The sequence below is a fragment of the Hyperoodon ampullatus genome (genome assembly GCF_949752795.1).
Source record: "Hyperoodon ampullatus genome assembly, chromosome: 4".
Classification (NCBI taxonomy): Eukaryota; Metazoa; Chordata; class Mammalia; order Artiodactyla; family Ziphiidae; genus Hyperoodon; species Hyperoodon ampullatus.
This window is the reverse complement of record NC_136917.1, coordinates 28,135,411-28,163,147: the sequence shown is the minus strand read 5'-3', so window position 1 is coordinate 28,163,147 and position 27,737 is coordinate 28,135,411. Positions and strand designations below refer to the sequence as shown.

The window sequence follows — 27,737 nt, the reverse complement described above, 5'->3', positions numbered from 1 at the left end:
AATGGGACCCCTCCAGGAGGATTGGGGTGCTGCCAGGAGAGGCAGGCCCGGCAGGGACCTGGCCCCCACATGGCGAGCTCCCCGGGGCTAGGGTCGTGTTGCCCTGTCTCGGGTGTATCCACAGTCAACACTGAACCATTCTTCACAATGAGATGCCAGCCGACTCTTCTCTCTCGGGAACAGCGGCAATAAAGACAGCATGATGTGAGGGGCCGGCAGACAGGAGCCCGGTTCCGATGGAGTCTGTGAATTCTGCCAAAATCTCAGCAGCTCCAGGTCCTCAGCGCATGCTCGGACGCCTCTGCGGGGCCTATCACAGCCCGGTCTGAGGGCTGCTCCAGGGCCTCGGAGGCCAGGGCTCAGCAGGCGCCGTGGCTGGCTCCACGCTGCTCAGCTTCAACACTCCCGAGGGGTGGCCTGACCCAGCGGTCGGTTCTGGAAGCCAGGATTCAGCTCCTGGAGGTTGGGAATACCTCTGCTCGCCTACCCGAGGGGCAGGAGGGATTAACCGGCGTAAGCCACCTGCCGAGAAGCCCTCACCTTGAACTAGGTCAGTGGGGAGGTTGAGGATTTCACAACAAAGAGGTGGGACAGCACTTTTGGAAAGCGTAAAGCTTTATACACATGCCACAAGTCTATGCGTGGCGGAGAAGGGGCAGCGGGGTGGGGAGCGGACACCCGACGGCACAGAGCGCTGGGCTCAGGCCCAGGGCAATGGACGCAGCACTCACAGAAGTGACGTGTTTGAAAAGACGACAGACATGCTAGGTCAGGCTAGACAATAGTTTATACACATCCATGTCAGGTCCAGGTGCCACGCCGCACCCGAGGGGCTTCAATTCATTTACAAGCATCGCATCACAGTGCCTGCCAGGGGTCCGGAGAGCACAACCAGGCTTTCCCCGGGCAGGTCATCACACCACAATAATGCTTTATTAAGGGACAGAATAATATGCAGCTTTGGGGGGGAAATTTTTACAAATATCAAGAAGAACTAATCAAGCATCCTATATAAAACTTTCCAAACTTCCAGGGAGGTCTGCGAAGCAGGACAAAGTGCTCTTTACACAGGAATCGGGACTTTCAAGTATCTGAGTGGCACTGAAAATACCCTAACCATTCTACGTACATACACGGGCCAGTCAGGGCGCTCAGGAGGGGCCGAGCGAGCTGGAGGCCACGAGGCTCTCACTGGTGTCCATTCCCACAGACCCCCCAGCTCCAGGAGTTGTTCCACACGGGGCCTGGATGTCTGCAAAGCAAGAGAGGGAGGAGCTTCAGCCGCCGTGTCCGCTGTGGGGCCGGGCAGGCTGCCCGCTCCTCACTAGAGCTTTGGCTGCGTCCACCTCAAGCCCGTGTGCTTCCGTGGCACTTTCCAGCGGCTTTACCCTTGACCTTCCAGAGCAGGGGAAGCCCGTGGCAAAGATGAGGAAAGTGGGCAGCAAGGCCCTGTGGCTTGCTGGAGCTCATGCTACCGAGGATGGCCGGCCTGGGGCTCACTGCCCCTGGGAAGCTTAGTTCAGAGGCTGCCCCTCACCAGTGCCGGCGCCCCACCCCGGACCCTCCCTCCCTGACACGGCTCATCACCACCAACCTTCAGGTCTCTGGTTTCCTAAATGCAGCTTTCAGACCAGGGCAGGCGGCCCAGGGCCTGGGCTGGAGCCTACTGCCTGCATCACCATCAGACTGGCCCGCCCAGTGCCTTCCAGGGCCTCCTCACTCAGTCCCCGTTAGTCAAGAGGCGAGCGGGAGAGTGACCGTAACCGTTCTTCCCTTTCCTGCCAGCCTGAAGGAAAAGAGGAGGGTTTGGGACCCTTCTCACCCCCAACATCCGAGATGTCCATGATCACACAGTCGCCTTCCTCCTCCTCCTCCTCCTCTGTGTCCGCCTGGAAGCCGTCCAGGTCCCCAGCTCCGACCTGGACAGACAAGGTGCACGGCCATCAGCAGCAGCAGACAGGGACGGTGTGACCCCTCCCGCCACCCGCCTCCCGTCCCTACTCCTGACCTCCTCTGCCCATCTTGGCAACAAAATTTGAGGAGTCTGTTTGACGGGTTATGATCCAAGGAAACTTTGGGGGAGTTCTCTCAAATGAACTAATTATGTTCAGATTTCTGAAAACTACCCCCATCGTTATTTACCTGATTACAAAAATAATTTGTTTATTGTTTTTGAATTAGAACTCTGGGTTTCCGGTTTGCTTTGAAAGAGAGATGGATAAAGCACACACTTTCTCTGAATTATTATTTGGACTAAGTGGCTGAGAAGTTAGTCGGTCAGTGTTTTCTTCGCTGCCCCACAGCTTCATCCCCTCTGCCTGATGCTTGGTAACTCTCTCCCTCTGACTGAGGCTCCAACCAGTTCTGCCCGTGAGGACACCATCTGCCCTCTGTGGACAGGGGTTGGGAGGGGTGGGAAGGCTGTATGGAGGGTAGGATTTACAGTGAGATTCCCAGGCTGTTTTCATTGGCTTCCACCAGAGGGGACAGAGAGACAGACTGTGGAAAGTAACAGGACCGATTTTATACATCACCCATCCACACGCGGCTCGCACTCTGTACATGAACAAAGAGCCAGCAGAGGCGGTGGAGTTGGGGCTACTTCCGCGGGGAGGCTATTTCTCAAAACACTCCTGGAGTTCCTCTGCTACAGAACTCTCCGTTTGCCTGGAAAAGGGACGACAGCACACCGGGGCTGTCCGCCTTGCCCACGGTCCCCCAGCCTGGCCGGCAGACGGGGCTCAAGCTCGCAGCCCCCTCAGTGCTAGTGTAAAAGCTCCACGCTGGGCTCCTCGGGCTGGGAGCCACTGAGGCAGGAATGGCCCCGGGCAGGCAGGGGCACCTCTGGGGACGCTGTAGGCAGTTTCCAGCTACCTGTTTCAAGAGAGCTGACTGGCCAAGACGAACAGACAGCGCAGCTCTCCCCCGCGCTGCCCTGGAGGTACTGGTTTGGGTTGCGTGAGCAATGGCACAGATGTGTCTCTTGGAGCTCTCCCCAGCCCCTGGGCCCTCCAGACAGGAAGCCAAGTGCAGACGAATGAGGAGTTCTCGGAGGAACCACCGCCCACAGCCCCGCAGGCACGCGACAGGTTTCAAGTCTCTGAAGTGAGGGTTCAGGACGGCGCTCTGAGTCCTGCTGTGCTGAGGGCCACGGGACAGCTCGCCACGCTGCTGTCACTACTGCAGGGGAGGGTGCAGCGCCGGAAAGTGAGCCTCCGGAGTAGGAAGACACTGAACCACAAAGCATGGAGACTGGAAAGGGCAAATGCAGCCCCTGCCCATGTAAAAATAAGACCAAGGGGGCTTCCCTGGTGGCGCAGTGGTTGAGAGTCCGCCTGCCGATGCAGGGGACACGGGTTCGTGCCCCGGTCCGGGAGGATCCCACATGCCGCGGAGCGGCTGGGCCCGTGAGCCATGGCCGCTGAGCCTGCGCGTCCGGAGCCTGTGCTCCGCAGCGGGAGAGGCCACAGCAGTGAGAGGCCCGCGTACCGCAAAAAAAAAAAAAAAAAAAAAAAAAAAAAAAAAAATAAGACCAAGGCCGAAGGGTTGAGCTGCCGTGGGGCCGCACACACACTTGGTGGCATAACTGGCACCTGACCTCAGCCTGTTCGATTCACTAGATCATGGTACCTTGTAAACCCATAAGGTAGCATGGCTACTTTGAACTCTAAATGAAAAGATTTTAGGATTCCCACAAATTGAAAAAGCCCAACCCAAGCTAAACTATTCATATGCATTTACAGTTTAGCAACAATTACCCCCAAGCGTGTGGAAGGATCAGTTAGTTAGTGGCTTTACCAAAACGCAAGGGGAAGCATTCCGCGTGCTCCCAGGCCTCCTCCAATCCCGACCTCAGAAACTTCCATCCGTGGCTCCCACTTTATGCTGGCACCATGCAGCACAGGCCCTGCTCAACGCACACCCAGAGCTATCCTCCCACCCACCCTTCCAAATCAACCAGCATTTTGTCGGTCAACGTCTCATTGAACCAGACTCTCTTGCAGCTGGGGTGGCTATGCCAGAGCATTCCAGCCAGAAAGATAAGGTGGAAGTCTGCCACCCCTCCAGCCAAACGGGAATCCTTCCCAGGGTGGGCTTGGCCATCCTCGTCTTGCTGGCTGGAGGCGCAGCAGCCGTTCTGCCACCATGAAGACAAGGCCACAAACTAAAGCAGGAGGGAGCGCGACAGGAGGTGCCTGGCCCCGGACGACAATGTTCACAAGCTCCGGACTTCTTGTTGCTGGAGACAAACTCCCATGAGTTTAAGGTGACGCAGGGGGCTTTATACCTGAGGCCTGCACAGTCCCAGGGGACCAAGTGCTGTCACAAGCAGGGTGTCCCACCTCGAGCACTCAAAGGAGCAGCGGGGATGACTCCCCACTGCCCTGAACAGCTGGTGCTCTGAGCTTCCCTTCCCAGGATGCACCCATTGTGCTGGCCCATGCTGTGGTCCGGGGTCCTTCCCACAGGATTCCCTGAGAAGGGGCTTTTAAACTGCAGACTTTAGCACCTACCCCACACCCACTGAATCAGAACCGCTGGGGCCAGCACACCCAGAACCACCGGCTGTGTAGCCTTCCATGAGTCCCCGCCATACCGCAGAGCCTCTTCAAGAACTGTGAACGGGGAGAAGCCGCACTGACTGCTGTTCACGTGTGTCTCGTGGGATGAAAGGCGTCACTGACTCTCATGAATCAACCCCTCTCACTTGGGGAGGGGCACCTAGTTTATGTGGGAGCATTTTCTCGTTCCTGGTAGCTCAGTAAACAATGAAGCACCAATGAAACCTAAGAATCCACGTCAAGTGCCTGGCGTGAGGAAAGTAATAAGGGCTAAACAGTCGTTTTCCACGTAGAGAAACACAGGCGATGTACATGCGTGGGGACGGCCACACCAGGAGAGGAAGAGCAGAGAGGGGCTCAGGAAGACAGCTGTGTCTCTTGCGAGAATCTAAGGGAGGGCTGACGGGGACAGGAGCCCACGCACACTGCTTGGATAAGGACACTAAGGAGGTCTTCCAGACCCAGCCCCTTTCAAATGGGCTCTCTGGCCAGTTTCAACCAGAGCAGTCACACTCGCGGTCCTGCTAAGATTGTCTGGCTAATGACATCGACTGTGAAAAGGCTCTGCGGCTTGAACACATAACGGATTGTCTTGGGTCGAGGCCCAGGGAGGGAAGTGTTTGTGGGGCTGGGGCCCCCAACTCCTCACCAGGTGGGCTCCCCCAGTACCAAGCTGTGTCCACAGGCCTCACAGGGACAGGGGCTGGAGAGTGGCAGGAACAGCCGGCATTACCACACCGGACGGTTCTGACGGTCCCTCTTGCTGTGACAGTTTAGGAAGCAGGTTTACGTCGCACCCAAGACCTCACTGGTCTGTGGGCCGCAGGGAGAAGGCTAAACGTCACTCCAGGAGCCGTTGCCCCCCCACCCCGCCCCCGGCCTCCTCACCCTGATGGCCACACACTAACTAACAGCAGAGGAGCAGGGGGCGGGGGCGGACGCCGGCTCCCCTCTGTCTCCGTCACCACCCAGCCTTCAGCAGCAGCTCCTGGAGTGGCAGCACCCCCGAGGAGAGCCCGGGATGTGAGCGGAAGACCCAGCTCCTCCTCGTAAAATCAAGTCTCCCCACATCTCTAGGTCTGTGAGATGCCTGCCTCAAGTGAGGACCCGGTGGGCTTCCCTGGTGGCGCAGTGCTTAAGAATCCGCCTGCCAATGCAGGGGACACGGGTTCGAGCCCTGGTCCAGGAAGATCCCACATGCCGCGGAGCAACTAAGCCCGTGCACCACAACTACTAAGCCTGCGCTCTAGAGCCCGTGAACCATAACTACTGAGCCTGCACGCCACAACTACTGCAGCCTGCATGCCTGTGCTCCGTAACAAGAGAAGCCACCGCAATGAGAAGCCCTTATGCCGCAACAAAGAGCAGCCCCCGCTCACCACAACTAGAGAAAGCCCACGTGCAGCAACAAAGACCCAAAACACAGCCAAAAATAAATAAGATTTTTTAAAAATTAGAGGCTTCCCTGGTGGCGCAGTGGTTAGGAATCCACCTGCCAATGCAGGGGACACAGGTTTGAGTCCTGGTCCGGGAAGATCCCACATGCCGCAGAGCAACTAAGCCCATGAGCCACAACTACTGAGCCTGCGCTCTAGAGCCCGTGAGCCACAACTACTGAGCCCGCGAGCCACAACTACTGAGCCCACGTGCCACAACTACTGAGCCCATGTGCCACAACTACTGAGCCCGTGAGCCACAACTACTGAGCCCACGTGCCACAACTACTGAGGTCGCGTGCCTAGAGCCCGTGCTCCGCAACAAGAGGAGCCACCATGCTAAGAAGCCTGCGCACCGCAACAAAAAGTAGCCCCTGCTCGCCGCAGCTAGAGAAAGCCCACATGCAGCAACAAAGACCCAACGCAGCCAAAAGTAAATAAAAGGAATAAAATCTATCTTTAGAAAAGAAAAAAGTGATGACCCAGTGCTCACACCACAGGTTTCCAGTAAGAGTAGCTACAAGAATAGACTCATTCATGCCCACATTCCAGTAAGAGAAAGAACAATCAAACGTGGACCCAGGCCGAGGCTCGGGCCCCAGCCTCTGGGTGTCCAGGCAGCACTGGAGACTTCACTCTGGGGACCAGCGTCTCTCAGGAAGCCTGCCCACCACCAGGCAAGGGCAGGCCCCTCGCAACACGTGTCCCCACGGGGCCACGTGCTTCCTCCTCCACGCGCTGTCAGGCTGCAATCAGTGGCTGGCTGTCCGCTCCACCGACCCCCATCTGTGTCTCCCATTAGATGGTGTTTTGCTCACCACTGTCTACAAGGCCTAGCAGAGTACCTAGTGCACAGCAAGTGCTTAGTAACTGTGTTAACTGAGTGCAAAAACTAAATAAAAGCCACGACATGGAACATTATTCAGCACTAAAAAGAAACGAGTTCTCAAGCCATGAAAACACAGGGAAGAAGTTTAAAGGCACACGACTAAGTGAAAGAAGCCCATGGAAACACTAAACGGATGAGTGGCTGCCAGGGGTTGGAGGGAGGGAAGGATGAATAGGTGGATCGTGGGGGTTTTTAGGGCAGTGATGCTATTCTGTATGACACTGTAATGCTGGATACAAGTCCTCATACATCTGTCCAAACCCACAGGACGCACAGCACCAAGAGTGAACGCTAGTAAACCACAAAGTCTCAGTGACAGTGACGTGTCCATGTAGGTTCATCAGTTGCAACTGCCCAGAGCACAGCTCTGGCTGGGGACGCTGATACTGGGGGGAGGCTGTGCATGGCAGGGGCAGGAGGCACACGGGAAATCTCTGTACCTTCCCCTCAATTTTGGTCAGTTTTGTCACCTCAATTTTGCTGTAAATCGAAAACTGCTCTAAAAAGAATGTTAAAGATAACAAAGCCGCTGCGGGGTCTCACCTGCCCGTCATGCCGGCGCTTCTTCATGAACTGGGTGATGCACATGCTGCCCACTGACTTCCTCTTGAGTGAGACAGGCGTCCCCTGGCTGGGCCCTGCGGCGGGGATGCTGCCACTGTCCTCCCTGGTGGCCGAGGGCACTGTGGTGACGTAACTCCACTGGCAGGGCACGGGCAGGTGCTCCTGGGCAAAGCTCTTTAGCACCTGTGGGTGGACGTACCAGCACATCCTGTAGTCGGGTCTCTTCTCATATACCGAGTTCTCAGAAATAATCCGCTTGAGCCTGGCCTTGGAGGGGACGGCGGTGTCCTCGCCGGCGGTGGGGGTCTGTGGGCGGGAAGGGCCAGGGCTCGGGGGGCTGGCGGCGCTGAGCTCAGGGCTGCCGGCGTCCTTGCTGAGCAGTCCTCGGCGGCAGCACTCCTGGAACTCCCGGATGATCACCTTGCTGCCATTCACGTTCCCGTGCAGCAGCGGGAGCAGCTGGGCCAAGACTGGCAGGGAGGGGGGGACGCGTGGATGAGACTCGGGGCGGGATGGGATAAACGTGGCACCTGGGTTCCCCAATCTGTCACCGAGGCCGAGAAACACGGTCAGCTTCGGGTGGCCTTTTTTTCCCTTCTGGTTTTATTGCGATATAATCAACACACGGCACCGTGTAAGTTTAAGGTGAGCAGCAAAATGCTTACTGACATCATGAAATGACCAACCATGATAGGTTTAGTGCGGGTGGCTTTTTATGGGTGGACTTAAGACACATGAACTTGCTCCAGAAGAGATTCTGAGAGGCCCAAGCCCCAGGAGGCAGGACTCGTTGGGATAAACTGTCATGTCTCACTTCATGTGCCTGTTTCCTTAATAACAGTCCTCATGTTCTCCTTCTGGGTAGCAGGCCCTCCCCCGCTTTGAAGAGCTAGGGATGTGTGTGCTGGCTGGGCAAACGGGACGACTGAAGTGGCTGCCCCGTGCTGCTCCCGTGAGTGTCACAGAAAGCACACATGTGCTCAACAAGCGCTGGCTTTGGCTATTTTTTTTTAAGAACTTCTGAATTACCATGCCACGTGCCTAGGAAGTCTCCTGCCTGCCCCAGGCCTGGAACTCCCTGGGCCTGGAGGAGGTGGGAGCCCGAGCCCTCCGTCCCCACCCGTCCCCGGCACTCACTCTGCTGGTCCTTTTTCTCTCTCTTGGAGGCCTTGGGCGTCTGCTCCTCCTCGGGGGGCGCGGTCTCCAGCAGGCAGGCTGTGAACTGCTGCAGCACCTTCAGGTCAGCTCCGCTATCCCTGTCGGCCGCCCAGACACAGCCGATCTTCACGGGCTGGAGGATGCGGAACCTCTTCCCCTTGGCCAGAAACTCGTCCCACTCCTTGGCCTTCAGTTTCTGGCGAACCTTGTGGTTCTCCGGGTCGGCATACTCCTTGCAGGTTAGAGAGCAGACGCTTGCTCAGGGTCCCCCTCCCCGACACCCATGATCCCAGCCTCTAGGGCAGTGAGAGCACGTGCAGGGGCAGGCCAGCGAGGAACAGCGCCCACCCACCTTCCAACCCCCGACGGGTGATGAAACAGGCAGAGAGCATTTTCGGATTGAGCAATAACTGGCACTTTCCCCCATTTGGTGCCTTAGGTGCATCTGCCCCCTCTGGCCATCCCTGGGTAGTCACAGGTATTTTTTATTACCTCGCCAGTAAGCCTCTTAACGCCACTGTGGGTTTTCTGGTTAACATGTGATCCTGAAGCTGAAATCACCATGCCCGGCCCTCTCCCACCCCAGACTGGTGCCACTGTCTAAGGCAGATACACTGCAGGCCCAACAAGACCTGTCTGCCTCGTTGGCTGGAAACGTACGAAGAACACAGGCCCCACAAGTCTGGCTCTGAGACAAGTCACTCCCGCAGTGGCATCAGCCCTGTCAGCTTCCCCACTACCCAAACACCACAACCCGGCAGGCCTTCGGAGGCCTAGAAATGGCTCCCTCAACAGTCCCACCATCTGGCAGAACTGAGAAAGCTGGGGGGGGGCGGGAGTGCTGAGGCTCTGAGGCTGTGGGGAGCGAGGTCCACGCGGAATCGGCCGTGGGGGTGGGCTGAGACCTATGTCACCACCCCCAGGTCGGCAGCCACCAAGCTCTGGACCCGTTCCCTCCCCGTTCACCCCTCACCTCGGTTACTCCTTCATCCTCAGACAGGTACCCATGGGGCACGAAGAAACCATCATCCTCATCCTCATCCTCTCCCACCTCATCATCGTCATCCTCAAGAAGAGAAAAAAGTACGTTCATGATGTGTGGAAACAACACATGCTTCACGTAAAATTTTAACCTGTGAACGTCTAAGAAAGAAAGAGCCTCCTACTGCTTCCAGTCTCATTCCTATGCACACCCTGAGGGATCAGCCAAAATCCCATTACCCAGCCCCATTGTGCTCCAGCGGGGGTGGGGGTCAGGCAGGACACAGATAAGCAAGGCCCAGATGTAAAGCAGCGGGAGCGGTGGGCCCCTCGGGGAGGCAGCAAGCAGGCGGGCCCGTCCAGAGGCGGGCGGACGCTGCCCCGTCCACCGCCAGGCAGGTTACTGCCACCCAGTAAGGTTTTCCCAGAACAGCCGTAAACCCGGACGCTGTGTGTGAGGGTGCCCGCCCGGAAGCCGGAAGCAGCCCAGCCACGCTCACCCCTTCGCTGTGGGAGAGGGACTCCCCCGGCTCGTCCTCCTCCCACTCCTCGTCGCTGTCCACCTCGTAGTCAAGGAGGTTCTGAGGGGGCAAACACACAGTGGTCACTGTCATCCTCAGGGCGGAAGGGGAAGGCAGAGCACGAAGGCTAGAACACTCAGGAAGCTCCCAGAGCCCAGTGACAAAGGCACACTGGGAAGGAAGCGCAGAGGGTCGGGAGCAGCTGCCCGCACGCTCACCCGGTCCTGGGCCCAGGGGTCCCTCGGGTGGATGACCGTCGTCTTCCTGTTCCACGTCCCCCAGTAGGCCGGCCGGTGGTTCTCGGAAAACTGCAGCAGCTTCATCCTGCCAAACCTCCTCCTTTCGGGGACGCCGTCCACTTTGCTGCTCTCCACGATCACCACGTCGCTGAGGGGAGAGACTCCCGCTCAGAAGCCCTTCTGTGGTGCGCCCGCCCACCACCAGCGGCCTTCCCCCCAGGGCGGCGGGCTGTGAAGGGCGGCCCCACCTGCCCCAAGGCAGGCTAGTGTTTACTCCAGGGGCGTGGCGCGAGGAGAGGGAGAAGCCCGACTGTCCAGCAGCTGCCCCACAGCGCGCACCAAGGCAGCGTGTGACGGGTAAGATGGCAAGAGTGGGGGAATGTCCCTGCCCTGCCGGGAGGCCGGCACACACAGCCCGCCCTCCAAAGCAGGGCTTTCTGCGAACCCGCCGCACCCAGGAGACTCCAGAGGCTCAGGGGAAGCCGCCTGAGTCTGGGGCCTGAGGCCAGGGAGGGAGAGAACCAGCCAAGGCCACGGGACACAGGAGCGACCAGAACGCAGGGGTCTGCCCGGGCCACCCAGGGCTCTCTGACATCACCAACGGGCAAACGGCAGTCTCCGCCGGCACTAACCTGTTAAAAAGCTCTGTGTTCTGGTTACAAACCACGGTGGGTCCGGACCTGAGGGGCTGCCGGCTTTTCAGATCTTTCAGGAAGGAGAATTCGCCACTCTGCTGCCGGAGGAGCTGGTCTAACTGGTCACAGAGGTCTTGGTCGAAGGCGGTCCGACAGCGAGGGGCGAGGACCATGTGCTCTTTGATTTCAAAAGGGGCAAACTTCCCACAGGAACCGGCCAGGGTCTGAAATGGAGAAGGGGCGTGATGGCACCCCTACTGTGACAGACCCCCACACAGCAGCAGCGGTGAGGAGGAGCCGCTGGACGCGAGGCCCGGTGCTTTCGAGTCGTCCAGGTTGGGAGGTCAGAGGAGACGCGTACACAGGCCACACGCTGCTTGATGGCATTTACGTGGGTTTCTGGAAAAGGCGAAACTACAGGGCCAGAGACCATGTCAGCAGCCACCAGGGCTGAGGTGGAAGGAGGGAGGGGGGGACGGAAATGCTCTACATCTTGATGACGGATGTGGCTGCAGGGCCCTGTACATTGTCAGAACTCGCTGATCAGTACTCCTGAAAAGGATGGATCTCACTGGATTTTTTTTTTTTTTTAAAGATAATTAGACCTTGATGAGCAAAGAGAGACCTAGGAGAGTGACCCGCCACACTGTTACAAGATGACTCGAAACAGAGCTGAAGCCTGACGTGAACCTGAAACACGGGTGTCTGTATCCTAAGAATCCTTCTCGGTAAACCCTGGTAGGTTTTTTTTTTTTGGCTGTGCCGGGCAGTATGTGGGATCTTAGTTCCCTGACCAAGGATGGAACCTGTTTCCCCTGCATTGGGAGCACAGAGTCTTAACCACTGACCCTCCAGAAATTCCCAACCCTGGTAGCTTTGAGTTCCCTTCTTGGAGCTCCTTCAGCATCATGAATGTCTGTGTCAGCAGATCCCGAGGGTGGCAGCAAGTGAGGACAACATGGGGGGTCAGGAGGAGCGTGTACGTCTCTGTGGTTGGGTATAAGAAGGCCAGCCTTTCACCCCAGCAAGAAAACAACAGCTGAGGCCAGCTACCCTCACTGTGGGTCGCATGGCAGGGTCACCCAGGGAACTGTTGAAAATCCTGATGCCCAAGCCAGGCCCATCAGATTCTCTGGGATGGGATCCAGGCTCCAGTGATTTTTAAAGCTCCCTGGTGAGTCCAACACACAGCCGAGGCCAAGAACCAGCAGACTGTCCTCCTCACTAACAGCTGCTGGGAACATTGGGTATCCGTACGGGGAAACACTAGGGCCACGCCCCAATCCACGGGCACAAAGAATTCCAGCTAAGCTAAGGAACTAAATAAACATAAAAAAACAAAACTTAAGCTAAAAAAAAAAAAAAAACCTGGAAAAAATTAGAACGTGTCTATAACCACAGGATACATAAGGCTTTCGAAACAAAAGCCAATTACGATAAAAGAATAAAAATGTTCACATTAAAACGAAAAATTTCTGTACAACGAGACACCATCAACAAGTCAAGGGGGAAGGAATGGACTGAAGGAAGTATGTGTAGTGTACCCCACCAAGAATGAAAACCCAGACTATATAAAGAGCCAGAGATAGGGGAAAAAGCCTATCCTATAGAAACATGGGCAAGAAACAAGAACTGGCAAGTCACAGAAAAAGAAATAAAATGGCAAGCAAACATGAAAAGATGTTCAACTGCAATGAGAATCAAGGAAAAACGAAGTGAAAGAAAGATACGTATTTTTCACCCAACAGGTCGGCAGTTATAAGAAAATTCGTCACATCCAGTGCTGGCAGTAAGTAGGCGGACAGGACGTATTTTGACGCACTGTGGGGACGGGAGACTGTCCATCAGCATTTCCTGCTGGGAGGGCACTTGGACAATAACAAATACAACTCTGTCAATGTTGTGTCCCCCAGACATAGTGGCAAGTCCGCATCCCAAGAGGTGTGCTGGTGACATCCATGCACCGTTTGGGGGGATCAACAGGGGAGGGGGATATCAACGATGATGCCACTCACATCACGACACTTTATGCAGCAACAAAAAAGAATGGAGAGGCCAACATGGCAAGAATCCAAGATAGGACTAAGCGAACAAAGCGGTAACATAATAAATTCATGATTTGTTACCTACATAAGCACACAAATATACGAAGGGATGCACACGCCCAGAGAAAGATCTGGAAGGACACCCTTGCATCAGAGGAGGTGGGTCACACCTCTGGAGCATGGAGGCAGGTCTGGGGTCTCCACAGGCAGAGGATGGTCTAGAAGGTGACCGGATGGCAGGTGGGGAAGCAGAATCCTGTGCTGAATCCCACATGTTTTATGCTCAACCTCGTCTCCTATGTTGAGCAGAAAATCTCCGAGGGTGAGGACCAGGTCTTCCTCCCTTACACCTTCCCACACGGCTCCCAGCACAAAACTGTTAATGAAGCAACCTCTAAACACTTGGCAGTTTTAGCAAACGTGCCACTTTTTGCCTTTTTGAGCACACAGTGAATGACAAGATATCGAACCTCCAGACCCTACCAGAGATCAAAGCTCCCTGGGCAAGCAGAGGCCCCTCTTGATGAAAGCAGAGCCAGTGGGTCAGAAGACGTCTTTTTATTTTTCAAAAGGAACAGCATGACAACGGCCAAAAGTAAAGCCAAAGGAAGCCAGCTGCTCACCTTGGGGGCCTGTGGAGTCTTTGGTTTCTGAAAGAACCTCGTGATTTCCGCCTTCTCGGCTTTAATGCGCTGCAATGTAAGAGAAGAGGAGAATGAGGAAGAAATGAAGAGAAACTGTTTTAAAACATGCAAAAGCCCCTAGAACTGAACCCCAAGCATTTTTAGGTTGAAAGCATTATTTTGATGTTAGCTCTCAAAACCCACAAGCGGGTACCAGGCAGTCTCAAAAGGTCAGAGCTGCAGAAGGACCGGGATGTCAAGCCAGCAGGCACATGTCAGTTCTTGGGCCCCCGCCCCGCTTCCCACTACCTCCGGGACGATATCCGATATCCAGCAGTAGTCAGGCAAAAGACCCCGCTTCTCAAACACACAGGAAGATGCAAGTTCTGGGAGAACATGCTACCTTTTCTTCTTCTCTCAACCGTTTCTCCTCTTCCTTTTTCCGCTTCTCCTCCAGCTTAGCCCTAAGAGACATCAAACTCAGTTTCACCAACCAGCACAGGCCTGGCCCACGCCCCGCAATCGTCCCTGGACAAGGACGAGGCTGGGCATGGGGAGGGGGAGGGGAGGGGGAGGACGAGGAGGGGGAGGGGAGGGGCGGGGCACGCACTCCAGGGCCTCCTGGCGCTCCTTGCGCCGCTCCTCCTTGCGCCGCTGCTTCTCTGCCTTCTCCTTCTCGTCCTTCTCCCGCTTCTCGCGCCGCTCCTTCTCCTTCAGCTCCTTCTCCTCCTCCCTCTTCTTTCTGGCCTCCTCCTTGGCCCGCTTGGCCTCCTCCCTCAGCTTCTCCTTCTCCTCCTTCTCGGCCCGGAGCTTCAGCTGCTTGCCCAGGCGCTCCTTATCCTGCACGGGAGACGGTCCACAGCTCAGCCCCACGGATGCCACGAAGGGCCACGCCAGCGTCCGGGGGCGGCCGTGCACAAGCGGAGGGCAGGCACGAAGGAACCAGCCCCGGGAGCAGCCTGCTGGTCAGCGTCCTTACAAAGAGGGGGCTTTTCAGTCCATTACATTTCCTTCTGTCATGAGAAAGGCGATGAGGGTTAGCCGACTGCCACAGGGCCTTCTGGGCAATTCAAAGTAAGATGCATTTAAGACACCATCTTCAAACGTGGGATGATGGTCAATTTTTACTTAATTAAAAAAGATTAAGTAAGCACCTCTAGGCTGCCTACGCCGGGTACCTGCTCTTGGATCTGAACTGCATTTATCTGCTCAGAAAGCTGTGGTGAAATAAAGACACAAAAACACTCACAGGTTTTGCCTCCCTACCTTCAAAACAAAAACATTTTCCTTCCCGTCCCCCCAAAATTATTCCAGACAATAGGGTTTCTTTTCTTTCTCTTGAAATGGGAGAGTGGGATGAGACAAGGAGGGGGAAACTGACAAGCAAGTCTTAAAAACGGGGGGAACTGAGACTTCCCTGGTGGTGAAGTGTATAAGACTCCACGCTCCCAATGCGGGGGACCCGGGTTCAATCCCTGGTCAGGGAACTAGATCCCACATGCATGCCGCAACTAAGAGTTCGCATGCCACAACTAAGGAGACCGCCTGCTGCAACTAAGACCCAGTGCAACCAAATAAATAAACTAATTAATTAAATATTAAAAAAAACAAAAACAAAAAACAACAGTGGGAAACAGATGAGAACACATTAAAAAATAAAAGCAAAAACAAATTTTTGTTTAATCTTTACAGCCATTTCTCAAAAGAAAAAATTCTATCTTTAAAACCATTTCTCAAAAAACCAAAACGAACAAACATTTCTTGGCATCTGAAAAGGTCAGGTGTTAAGAAAGGACCCAGAGTGATCTCTATGACTACGGCAGTGCCGTTTCATCACCAGCAGGAGGAAACAGCTAGTTTTCTTGGATACTCTTTGAAGCGGGAACATCTCCTTTAATCACATCAGTTCCTCATTCCAAAGAATTCGTATGTGGCCTGGGGCGCTGGGTTATTATATAATTTTGATTTTGTATTAAACAAGTTTCACCTCCCAGACTGAAGGGCATTACCTTCTAACATAGCGCAGGGTAATTCTCAAGGACAGGAACCACCAAAGATGGGCTTCTCACCTTTGGCAGAAGCCCGACAACTCAGCTTTTGGTATGGGCCTATGATCATGCCCTTGTCCCTAGAGAATATCCTACCCTCTGCCCTGATCAACCTTTGCTCGCTTCACAAGAGCCATGGAGGCATGCTGGTAGAGATCTGAGAAAGTCCTTGCCAGGTACCCTCCGCACGTGACTCGGGATACCTGAAGAAGGGGCTGGTCTGGATCGAGTAACTGAGTAACGAGACGAGCCGCGAGTGCCGGGTGGTGAGGAGGAGTCTCCCCCTGCTAACTACGAGGACAGGAGGCTTCTGGAATCAGGCCCTCCCCACTCCTGCCCCGCAGGTGCCCATCTCTGAAACTACAAAGAAGAATGAGATAAACCCTAAAAGAGCCATCAAAATCTGACCCACAAAAATCGAACACAGCCATAAGGCAGACAGCACAGGAAGTGCCTGGTAAGCGCACAGCCAACTGTCATCAGTGCCCCTTCCATGAGCTGGTCGGGGAAGAAGTCCATGGCCTTCTCTGCAATTCATCCAGTAAGGAAGAAGGCCCCTGCACTGCTGGGTGTGAAACGTGCTGACCTCCAGATAACAGAATGGAAGACTCAGCAGGCAACCACTAAACAGTAATCACCCATCTGATGTAAGGGCCACCACAGTACGGCGCCTGGGAAGGGATGGAACTTCAAGCTACACGCATAGGAGGCTGGGGTGCAGGGAGAGCCACTGGGTTCTTTTTAAGGCAATTTTAAACTACAGTGGGGCTGCCCAACTATTACGACAGTCAGTACTAATTATAATAAGAGCTTAGAAAAGCCTACGTGCAAAACCTTAGAATTCAACAAACCTAAAAATGATGCAACCCATAAGCACGAGGCCCAGTTATGCAAAATGAAGCAAGAACCAAAATAATGCTCAGAGCAAGTAGGGGAGAGTGAAAACGGGGCCAGAGAAGGGCAAAGGGCTTTGCTTCCTATTTACTGCGAAAAGTACACCAGGGGAACTTTCTATTTCAGGGGACATGTCTTACTCTTTGCAGTCTCATCTTGTTCTTCTCTGCAGAGCCTTTGACCAATTTCTTACTTATCTGAAAGGAAAGACATTGATCTGTAAACATGGGTTGTTTCTATCACTTTAACACGTTTAACATACCGCACAGTCCTTGGGGAGGGCAAGGAGGAAACAATGTAAAACAACAACAGTGAAAACCTTTCCAGGTAACCAGTTCCAGCAAACAGAACCAAAACTTCTTAGTTGGGTCATAAACTCCAACGCATGTGGGGATAAAAGGGGAGACCAGGAGGCAGATAACCAAAAAACGTAGGAGGCCAAGCTGGAAATAAGAAGCCACAGCCAGGGCCCTTGGTGTCAGGGAGACACAGAGTGGTAGGCCCGTAGGCACCTGGAGAGGAGGCGCCCTGGCCACAGAGGACGGAGTCTTACAGGCACGCAGCCCAGCACTGCTGCTGCCCCTTCTGCTTCTCCCCAGAGAGGCTGACAGTGGAAATTTCCTGTGTGAGTACAGGCACACCAACACAACGCCATTTTCCCAACAGCATTTGCTCCCTTTGTGTCTCTGTGTCACATTTTGGTAATTCTCACACTTCAGACTTTTTCATCATTATTATACTTGTCGTGGGGATCTGTGGTCAGTGACCTTTGATGTTACTATTGCAAAGATAGCGACTTGCTGAAGGCTCAGACAACAGCGTTTTTTGCAGTGAAGTATTTTTTAATTAAGGTATGTGCTTTTTTCAGACATAATGCTATTGCACACTAAATAGACTACAGTACAGTGTAAATATAACTTTTATATGCACTGGGCAACCAACAGATCCACGTGACTCACTTTATTGTGTTACTCGCTTTACTGTGGGGGTCTGGAACCAAATCCACATTATCTCCAAGGTCTGCTGTAATGTCTACAAATCAACACCCCGTGAGTCAAGTAAGACACGTGTACGGGCTGGATTCCCATGTTTGTACCCCCTGCCCAGCACAGCCCTGCTTCTTAGAACACAGAGTAAACGCCCAGGAAGAAAGGTCACCTGGCCAGAGGTGGTAATCTGGTATAGAACCCCTGTGTTCTAGAGCACAGCATTCTCTATCGTTCTGCTTCAAACTGAGCATGGGCTACAAGGACTGACCAAGACGCATGGCTGGACTCCCTCGCCGTGCTGGCTAAACAGTCCCAGGTAGGAATTCGCACAAGGAGTCCAGGCTACTGGCCTAAGCTACCTCCAGAGCAGGGAATCCTGGCGAACAGACCATTCATTGCATGGAAGACCAATGGGGAGAATTCAGATTGGAAAGAAATACCCAGCCGGGCTCATTTTAGACTTGAGGAGGCAGCCAGAATATGAGACGAGCTGAAAAACCAAAAGCCCATTTCTCTTGAAATTGTCTTGACATGCCAACAAAACTGTGTAAAAACAGTGCTTCCTCTATCCGGGAAAGCCTCGCCCTAAGACTTCCTACCGAAGAAAACTACAGTTTAAGACATCCTTCTTACTCAGGATGCACCGAGTCCTTTCTGGACCAAGCCTTCCCTCAGGAGAGGGCCGCGCACCATCATGTGAAAGCCATGTGATCGGGAGAGCGCTCAATCCCACCTCACTGCGCAGGCACCCACAGAAACGCCAAAGCCGTCTTACCAAGGGCTTAAGAAAAAGCATCTGCCGGGCTTCCCTGGTGGCGCAGTGGTTGAGAGTCCGCCTGCCGATGCAGGGGACACGGGTTCGTGTCCCGGTCCGGGAGGATCCCACATGCCGCGGAGCGGCTGGGCCCGTGAGCCATGGCTGCTGAGCCTGCGCGTCTGGAGCCTGTGCTCCGCAACGGGAGAGGCCAAAACAGTGAAAGGCCCGCGTACCGCAAAAAAAAAAAAAGCATCTGCCTCTCCAGCATCCACTTGGCCTGCCAAGCCTGCGGACTTGAGCCCCACAAGAAAGGATTTAACAGCAGGACTTGTAAGGTGCTGTGTCTATATCGTTGTCCTTTGTGTTCAAAGATGGTAGCACCAGGACTTCCCTGGTGGCGCAGTGGTTGAGAGTCCACCTGCCGATGCAGGGGACACGGGTTCATGCCCCGGTCCGGGAAGATCCCACATGCCACGGAGCGGCTGGGCCCGTGAGCCATGGCCACTGAGCCTGCACGTCCGGAGCCTGTGCTCCGCAGCGGAAGAGGCCACAACAGTGAGAGGCCCACATACCGCAAAAAAAAAAAAAAAAAAAAAAAAGATGTAGCACCAAACGTGACTGCCAGACCGCTATATGAGGGTGTTTGGGGAGCAAGACGCATCTGTTCGGTCTTGCCCATACTTGTTGAATTTCAGCTGCAGAATCAGTGCCTTTCACAATCTTCCCCTTTGCTGTGAGTCCAGGAATGAGAGAGTTGACGTGACTACCGAGAGCTGGCTTAACGATATCCAACAACCAGAACAGTTACGATTTTATTTAAAACTAGTATCTCTATTGCTTTACCAGGCACTCGGATAGACCTTACTGAACTGATATAATTTTAATCTTCTTGACCTTTGGCCCAAGTATTTATAAAACTCTCTCAAAATATAGGCCACACATTTTACCGACCTGGAACTCAGCTACCAAAAAACAAGATCCAGGATTCCACAATGAGGTTGAAACACACACATCAACTACCCCAAAGAGTCAAGGCAGCTATAACCACGTCTGTGAGGTAAAATTCCTGCACTTTATTCGGGAGAATCCTAGGGCCCACTCACTCTGATGTGATACATAAGGAGGTCTAATTTCTAGGCCCAGAGCAAGTAAGCAGCAGTAAGTGAGGGGAGGAGAGGTGGCTGTGGACAGGCCCCTCAGCAGCTAGAAACCTGACAGCAGGGGAGGGACAGCAGGTGGAGGGGAGACACGACCCTAACTGGTCCAGGATGTGGGGATTGAGAGCAGGCAAAAACTGACACGCCTGTTCCTGTGAGCCTGCAGTTCCACTTAACAACTCAGGGAAGCTCATGACAACTATTGTCTATCAAGGCCAAGAATTAGAGACAACAGAAATATCCATCAAGGAGAATGACTATGCAAACTGCAGTTTATCCACACCATCACAGGACCATCAGCGTATGATATAGCAGTTAAAAAGAGATCTTCCCATCCCAATGTAAAAAAATTGCTAAGACACCCTGGAATGAAAAAGAAACATATTTACACTATATGGCCCATGTAAAGAAACAAAAATGATACTGTTTATTCCTAGGGATCTCTCACATACACACCACACAGAGAAATGTAAGATGAAGATAGTGGCAACCTGGGGGACAGAAAAAAGCCAAAGGGGGCTGCAATGTTTCAGTGATCTTTTATAAACATGGAGAATTTAATACTTGTATAATTTAAATTACCTGGGAGACAGTTCCAGCGTCCGTACAGAGGCAAGCCATAGATTCCAATAACACCACCGTATCCACACAATCCTTTATGGAACAATACTCTTGAGTCATCAATAATGTAGGCTGAATTACACGTCTAACTGCAAACAAACTGGAGAAATGGTTCTATCCTAGGTGGTAAAAAGCTCTGATGACAAATAGCCACGTTCTGGCTAATCAAGAGACCCTGGATTATCTCAAAAAGGTGTTCCTAAATTGTTTTTCAAAGTCGGACTCTCTAGATACCTGGGAGTACTTTAAAAAACAAAACAGGGACTTCCCTGGTGGCGCAGTGGTTAAAAATCCACCTGTCAATGCAGAGGACACAGGTTCGATCCCTGGTCAGGAAGATTCCACATGCCACGGAGCAACTAAGCCCATGTGCCACAACTACTGAGCCTGCACTCCAGAGCCCACGAGCCACAACTACTGAGCCCACGTGCTGCAACTACTGAAGCCAGAGCACCTAGAGCCTGTGCTCCGCAACAAGAGAAGCCGCTGCGATGAGAAGCCTGCTCACCACAAGGAGAGAAAACCCACGCGCAGCAACGAAGACCCAACGCAGCCAAAAATAAATAAATTAATTAAAAAACAAAAACGAAACAAAGCTCTCTCAGGACACACACACACACACACAAAATAGAGGACCAGCAAATGCTTAGGGGTTCCAAATGCAGAGATTTTACGATTCCAAGTCCAGAACTAACAGAGCCCAATAAAAACCACACACATGACATGGTAATAGGAAACAACCTGTAAGCCTTCAACAAGTGTCTGCCTACAGTCTGGAGAGGAGGAGGAGGAGACAGAGAGGAAAAACAGAAGAATAATAGTATTCCCCACAGTCACAGGGGTCAGGAAAAACTTGGGCCCACAGCAGGGAAAGGTGTGAAAGTCAGGTACCAACCATGAAACCAACCCACCAACCAGGAAATCCAGCACTCCCGAAAGGTGAGGAGCTAAACTGGAAAGCTGAGTGTGTGAGGCTCAAGGTGGGCTGTCTCCGCCAGGCCCTCAGGCACCTCCTGGTGATCATTCCATTTCGCTCTCATACCTGTGTTGTCACCCAAAGTCACGGGGTTCTACTCCCATCCTGTGGGTGACTGGGGCGATTTCCTGCCACAGGCTGGGTGGCGGGGGTGGGGGGGCCTGAAGGCTTCGCCACCTGCAGTATGAATTATCTGCAAAGCTGTGTGGTAACACTGTCTTCTAGAACATCTCAAAACTCCAAGCCTGGGCTTCCCTGGTGGCGCAGTGGTTGAGAGTCCGCCTGCCGAGGCAGGGGACACGGGTTTGCGCCTTGGTCCGGGAGGATCCCACATGCCGCGGAGCGGCTGGGCCTGTGAGCCATGGCCGCTGAGCCTGCGCCTATGGAGCCTGTGCTCCGTAACGGGAGAGGCCACAACAGTGAGAGGCCCGCGTACCGCAAAAACAAAACAAAACAAAACTCCAAGCCTGTGTTCAGACCCAGATTGAGTGTCTCAAAGGCAGGATTTCCTAAACGCAGCACACTTGGTTTCATGTGCTCAGATGTTGCATGGCCACTCACGCCAGCGGACAAGATGGAACACTCTTCTGTGATAAGGCCCAATTGCATGGCTTCCCAGTCCTCAGGCTTGGCTATGGGCATAAAAACAAACTTAAAAAAAAAAAAGAAGCTATTAAGGAGAATGGAAACATGTGTACATGTCCTGCTCTCCAGGTTCACTGGCTGTCATGAGTCATGTGACAAAGTAGCTCTGCAAAGCAGAAGCAGCAGTCTGGAAGGATTCTGAGCAACTGGATGGACAGAACAGAACAAGATGGCTGACGGCAAGGGACTCAAACTCGGATTTTGAGTCTGGGTAAAAGCTCAGATGGAAGTTAAAAAAATGAGTATGTCAGTCTGCCACATTTAGAAACTTAGAAGGAAAAAAGACAACCCCGCTCTTGATTGATATTTTGTGTACCTAAAGAGGAAGCCGTTTTCCCATCCTCCAATCTCCTCAAGGGGGTAAAAGACAAGAAATGGAATCATCTAGAAAAATAGTCCCTTAGAGATCGAATTTTAGAAAGCAATCAAGGGTGGTGGTTTATGGTCAGATTAAGCAGGTACAGTTAGCAAATGAACAACCCACCCCAGGATCCAATCTTATGTGAAAGCCTGATGTGAACAAACACAAGTGCTACAAAACCAAAAAAAAACCAAAGAACACTGTTCAACATGCTTTGGTATTCTTGACTGATTCTATCAGTTTTACCCACAGGACCTCAAGGACAGGTGAGAACAGAGACATCGGCCACCGTGCCGCTCGGAAGCCAGTAACAGAAACAGGCATTTCCAAAGTCACCTGTCCAGGTCCTTAAACATGGTGCCAGGACTCTCCTGTTCTCGCCATTCTGGGTGAGGTTTTTAAGATAGGCAGGCCGTGCTGACAAGAGCGGAAGAATGCCCGTTTTATTCTTCCTGCCGTCTTGGGGTCTCTCCACCAACGCTCACTGACTGCTGACAGCAATGGCCCTACGAGTCTGTGTTGGAACAGGAGGTGTGCAGGGAGCTGAAGCTAAAGGCTGAGTCGAGGGTCACAGCCGCCCACTTACACCCATTAGTCACTAAAGTGGCTGAGATGACCAGCACCGTTAATTACGTGTGAACAGCGCTACCAGGATGGCACCGACACACCGGCGACTCACGGATCCATCAGCATATCGCAACGTACACACAACCAAACACCCCAATGGCTTTCGATGCCCGAAAGTCACAGGACTTGGTCTCTGGCGCCACTTGCTCGGCCACTAGCCATCTGGGGGACACAGCGTCCATGGGTGAAGAGGGAGGGGCCGTACCCAGAAGCCTCTGGATTCCGACGGCACTGATTCGGGGGAGATACTCACTCTGCGGACGGGTGTGGATGCGGGGAGGGGTCTAGGGTTGCTGTGCTGCTTGGCGGGCGCAGACTGCCCCTCGGGTGAGCTGGTGGGAGAGGAGGAGCTCAGGGACGAATGGCTCAGGACAGAGTCCTCTTCGGGGCTGGACTCCAGTGTCTCGCTCTCGGAGGGCACAGACTGGCCCGGAGGTGTGGCAGGAGGAGACTTGGCTTGGGGTCTGGCAGCCAGGATATCCTGCAGGACAACCACGGGCACCTTCCCTTTGAACAGGATGCCCCTGGCCCCACTCCAGCCGTCCTGGTCCTTCTCTGAGCATGTTCTCAGGCCACTGGTCAGCTCGGGGCAGCTTTGGGGCGAGCCCTTCTGTGCGAGTCCCCTCCTCTCCGCGTCCCCTGAGTCAGCACCCCCTGCCTCCATTTTGCACAGGAGGTCTGAAAGGGCCTCTTCGGGAAACACTAGCTCGTCCTTCTGACTGACCGTTGGCAGCCCCCTGTCATCTCCAGCTTCGTCTGTGACCCCGTTTACATTCTCCTGGGAGGAAGAGGCTGCAGAATTTAGCTTATTGTGGCCCACGGTGCCGTCCGGTGGGCCACTTGAGTCCTCTGTCAAATCGATTATGACCACAGTCTGGCCAATACTGGTTTCGACTTGACTTCTTAAAAAGTTATCTAAGGGGCCCTTCCCGTTGACAAGTTTTGGCCTAAAATCTATGTCGGAGCCCATGTGACAGCTGTCCTCCAAGTGGTCCAAAGAGGTCTCTAAACCAGGGACATGACCCTGCACAGGAGCACCCTGAGCGCCCCCCATGTCGTCCAACCTGTCGTCGGTCTTCTCCTTTGGGACAAGATTCAGGCGCTTGAACGGCAGACGAGCTGAAACCAAAAGAGAAGGAGGCCGTCTGTTGAGTGAGAGTGTGAAGAGTGACAATCAATGCTTTAATATTCCACGTGCTCAATGAGTAATCGACCTTGCTGTGCTTGGGGGTGGGGGGAATTTCTAAAGTTTAAAAAGGGGTTATCTTCTCATTATGTACTTTTCCAACATCCTAATTAAAAGCAAAAGCAACAAACAAACAAAAAACTGACAAGCTTTCATAGCGAGGACATTGCAAGAATTTCAAAGGAGAAGACACTTTCCGATCTGTTTGAGATTTAGTTCAAATTCTAAAGTTTTTTATTATGGGTGGAAATTTTGTTTGAAGATAAGTGCATCTGGCTCTGAAAAGCGAAAGAGATAGATCCATTTGCGGAAAGACTTCGTTCTGCTCCCAGCATCCCAAGCTGTTAGCTTTTCTTGACAATGAAACAAGTACCCTCCCACTGCATGCCAGCCTTCTGGCTGGTCCCAAGAGATACACAGCAACACCTCAAGAGAGTGAGGAAGTTCAGGTGAGTGTCTTCCCAAGGAGTCCACATGTACTCAAATGCCCAAACATCTTATTAACTATTTTCTAATTTAATAGACTCAACAAACAAGCCTGGTTTTGGTCAGTTTATAAAATTATCATGCCCTTGGATTCTACAGTTTGCCCCTAATTCTTTAACCTCAGAAGACGGTTGCCCTTCATGTGATTCCCACCAACACCAAACCTGCTATCAGTTGACACAGGAGAAGGCAAATTGCTACAGGGGAACCAGATAACCAAGCTTTGAAAACCAGAAACCATCCTTTTTTATACAGTCCAGCCACTAACCTGGCCTAAGGGTAAATCCACCCCCCTTTTTACACGAAAGGATTTGGGGACACGTCCTATAAAACGCTGTTCAACCAGGGGCAGCTGTGCCTGCCATGTCTGGAGACATTAAAGGTTGTCACGACTTGGGAGACGAGGCTAGGAATGCTGCTAAACTCTCCACAGTATACAGGACAGCCCCCCATGACAAAAACATTACAAAATATCAATAGTGCTGGAGTAGAGAAATCCAACTGTAAGGGCAGCAACCTCTGGATATGCTCCTGGCAACAGCAGTGTAATGAAACGGGTTTCCCAGCTTCCAGTTGTAAGATGCAACTGTTTTCTCCCCTTCAGCCCCTTGGAGGCTTCTGCTGGGGACCCCAAGAGATGGCCTCTGCTCAAGGGGAATGGAAAATATAATTGAGAGGACAATGAAGGATATAAACCAGGAACAAATATTTAACCCATTCCCAGAAAGTTACCTTGTATTAACTTCTTGACTGGAAAAGCTGGTCTGTCTTTGCAATCCATGGCTGTGAATAAGTGTCAAAGGATAAGTTATTAAGTGCTGGAAATAATGAAGTAGCAAACACACATGCAGTACCTACTGTGTACAAAGTGGTTGTCCAGTGTGGCTGATTTCGCCCCTAATCCCACCTCCCCAGGAACATTTGGTGACGTCTAAGGACATTTCTGGCTGTCATGACTGGAGAGAGGGTGCTACCAGCATCTAGTGGGTAGGGGACAGGGATACTGCTAAATATCCTGCCACACACAGGACTGCGCCCCACGACAGAGAGTTATCTGGCCCAAAAATGTTAATGAGTTGAGAAATTCTGCCCTGGACACCGTCACAGCTGGTTTTATTTTCCTTGAACATATCACTCTGAGACTTCTGTGTTTATTTATGTCTCCCCCCACCCCGCATCAGAACGCCAGCTTTATGACAGCAGGGAGACTTGTTCCACACTGTACCTGTGGCACGGGCTCAGGGCCTGGCACATAGTGGGAAACCAATGAACACAGTAACAGGGACAATGAAAAGAAGACTGAGTAAAAGTAGAGATGAGAGAAAACATTGTATCACTGATTTCACCATTCATATAAGCCCAAATCATCCTCCTCCAAACCAACCCCTCCCCACCAACAAATCTGTAAAAGTAGAATAGGGTTTATTTTCTTTCAAAACAGAGTTTATAGAAGGTAATACATCTTAAAGCATTTCAAGCTTGCCAAGTGCTGTCAAGAAGTGATAAGGCAGAATGTTTTCCTGCACGCACACACAAAAAATCTCAAAAAAAGCGTAACAATATCAAAGCTGATGCAGCAATGACTATAAATAGAACCAAATCTTTGGATAAATATCTTCAAATGGCTAGAATAAGTTTAGAAGCTGACACCCGCTAGATCTGGCTTGGAAAAGTCTAGTTTAGTTATTTTGGCCAATCCACATTTTTTTTTAAAAAAGATACATACAAGTGAGTATTTTTTAAAAGCAGATCAGGGCCTTTTAAAAAACTCAGCTGCCCTTAGATGAAGCTGCTCTCCCCACTTCCAAGATTGGAATATAAGAAAAGTACCCAGGGACTCACATTTCCTTTCTACCCATTTCAAGATATCATTCTCAAGTTTTCAGTTACCAAAAACATGGATTTCCCCCCATCAGCTGAAGGATACATAATCTTTAGCCACTTAAATTTATTTTTAGGACAACCACAAGGCCTTATTGGCATGGCCCTGAGTCACCAGCTTTGATGCAAGTGGAACAGAGGTGACCCGGGGCCCAGAAGCAACCTCAGGTCGACATAAAAAGGGATCCCATCCAGGGATTCAGATTGTTCAAAGGTACACATACAAATTAACAAATACTTCTGTATAAACTTACCACTGCTCTTTATCCTGAGATTATATCCCTCATAATTTTAGTTGGCATTAAAACATCCTTCCCTTTTATGGTGCATGGTCAAAACAGATGGTGCTTTAAAAATTTTTAAATTAAACATGCTTAATGGGTCAAATGACAATCAGTCCCAACTTTATTTATATGAATTCTATGTCTCTTTGAAATTCCGGAGTCTGGAAACAATTAGCACACTGGTTTTCAGCTAGGGGGCCCCTTGACAATGCCTCGGATACATTTTTGGTTGTCGCAACTGGGAAGAAGAGGTTGCTACTGAGATCTAATGGGTGGAGGTCAGGGATGCTGCTCGACACCCTACAGCGTACAGGATGGCCCCAAATGTCAGTAATGCTGAGGTTGAAAAACCCTGAACTAGACTAGTTGATGTCCCTACCAACCCTTAATTCATTCAACCAACCCATCTTTATTGGGCACCTACTATGTGCCACGCATTGTGCCAAGTGCTGGTGGTAAAATGGGAGTCAAGCAGGGGAGACAAGCCGTCTGGTCTTCCTTGGTTCACCACCCCACGTTTGGGGGGCCTGCCAGGAGCCAGAAAGCCCCCTCCCAAGACACAGGAAGCAGAAAGACAAGTCTTCACCATGCATATCCGGCAGCATCAAGAACCCGAGACCCCTACCATCTGGGCCGCTTACCTGGGCTGGCCCTGACCCGCAGACGCAGCTGTTCTGGTCCCCAAGCCCGTGTGACCCCGGACCTCAGTTTCCCCACCCGGCCACAGGGCCGCTGCAGGTTCCAACTTGTCCAGGGGACACAAACGCACTCGGTAACCTGCAAACCCCTCCCTTTCGCCTCCCTGGGCTTCAGCTTCCCCTCCTGGCCACACACACACCCGTCACCGCAAAGCGCTCTGGAAGGACAAAGTGACGCAAAAGTGCCGGAAAAAAAAATGGTTGCGGCTGCAACAATAACGTCAAGGAGGGTGCCCTTCGGACTGCAAGGCCCTTCCTCGGGACTGCTAACGGCTCCACCGTCCGAACGCCAGGAGGGGAGGAGCGGGCCCGGGGCCGGGAGGCCCGTCCGCCCCCAAACCGCCGCCTCAGCCCGCACAGGCCGCGCGCCGCGCCCCCCCTTCCCCTCGGCGTGGGCCGGAACCGACCTGCGGCCGCTACGCGGGCGCCCGGCGCCCCGCACTCCGGCTCCTCCAGCATTGCCCCGGCGGCGTC

General features: G+C 52.7%; 1 protein-coding gene across 2 annotated transcripts; it reads right to left on the bottom strand.

Moving 5' to 3' along the window:
- Positions 1-769: 769 nt before the first annotated feature.
- CHAF1A (chromatin assembly factor 1 subunit A) lies at positions 770-27,737 on the bottom strand. 2 transcript variants are annotated; one of them, XM_079702929.1, is made up of 15 exons: positions 27,671-27,737; positions 25,133-25,183; positions 22,982-23,847; positions 16,736-16,792; positions 14,264-14,493; positions 14,057-14,117; positions 13,654-13,722; positions 10,983-11,209; positions 10,330-10,498; positions 10,091-10,171; positions 9,583-9,675; positions 8,589-8,841; positions 7,431-7,921; positions 1,814-1,919; positions 770-1,252 (listed from the first exon to the last, which is right to left on the bottom strand). In XM_079702929.1, exons 1-15 carry the CDS (start codon positions 27,720-27,722, stop codon positions 1,152-1,154), a joined length of 2,907 nt encoding a protein of 968 aa, XP_079559055.1. In that variant the 5' UTR covers positions 27,723-27,737; the 3' UTR covers positions 770-1,151. The 2 variants fall into 2 exon arrangements, with proteins under 2 accessions (XP_079559055.1, XP_079559054.1); XM_079702928.1 differs by having other exon boundaries at positions 1,823-1,919.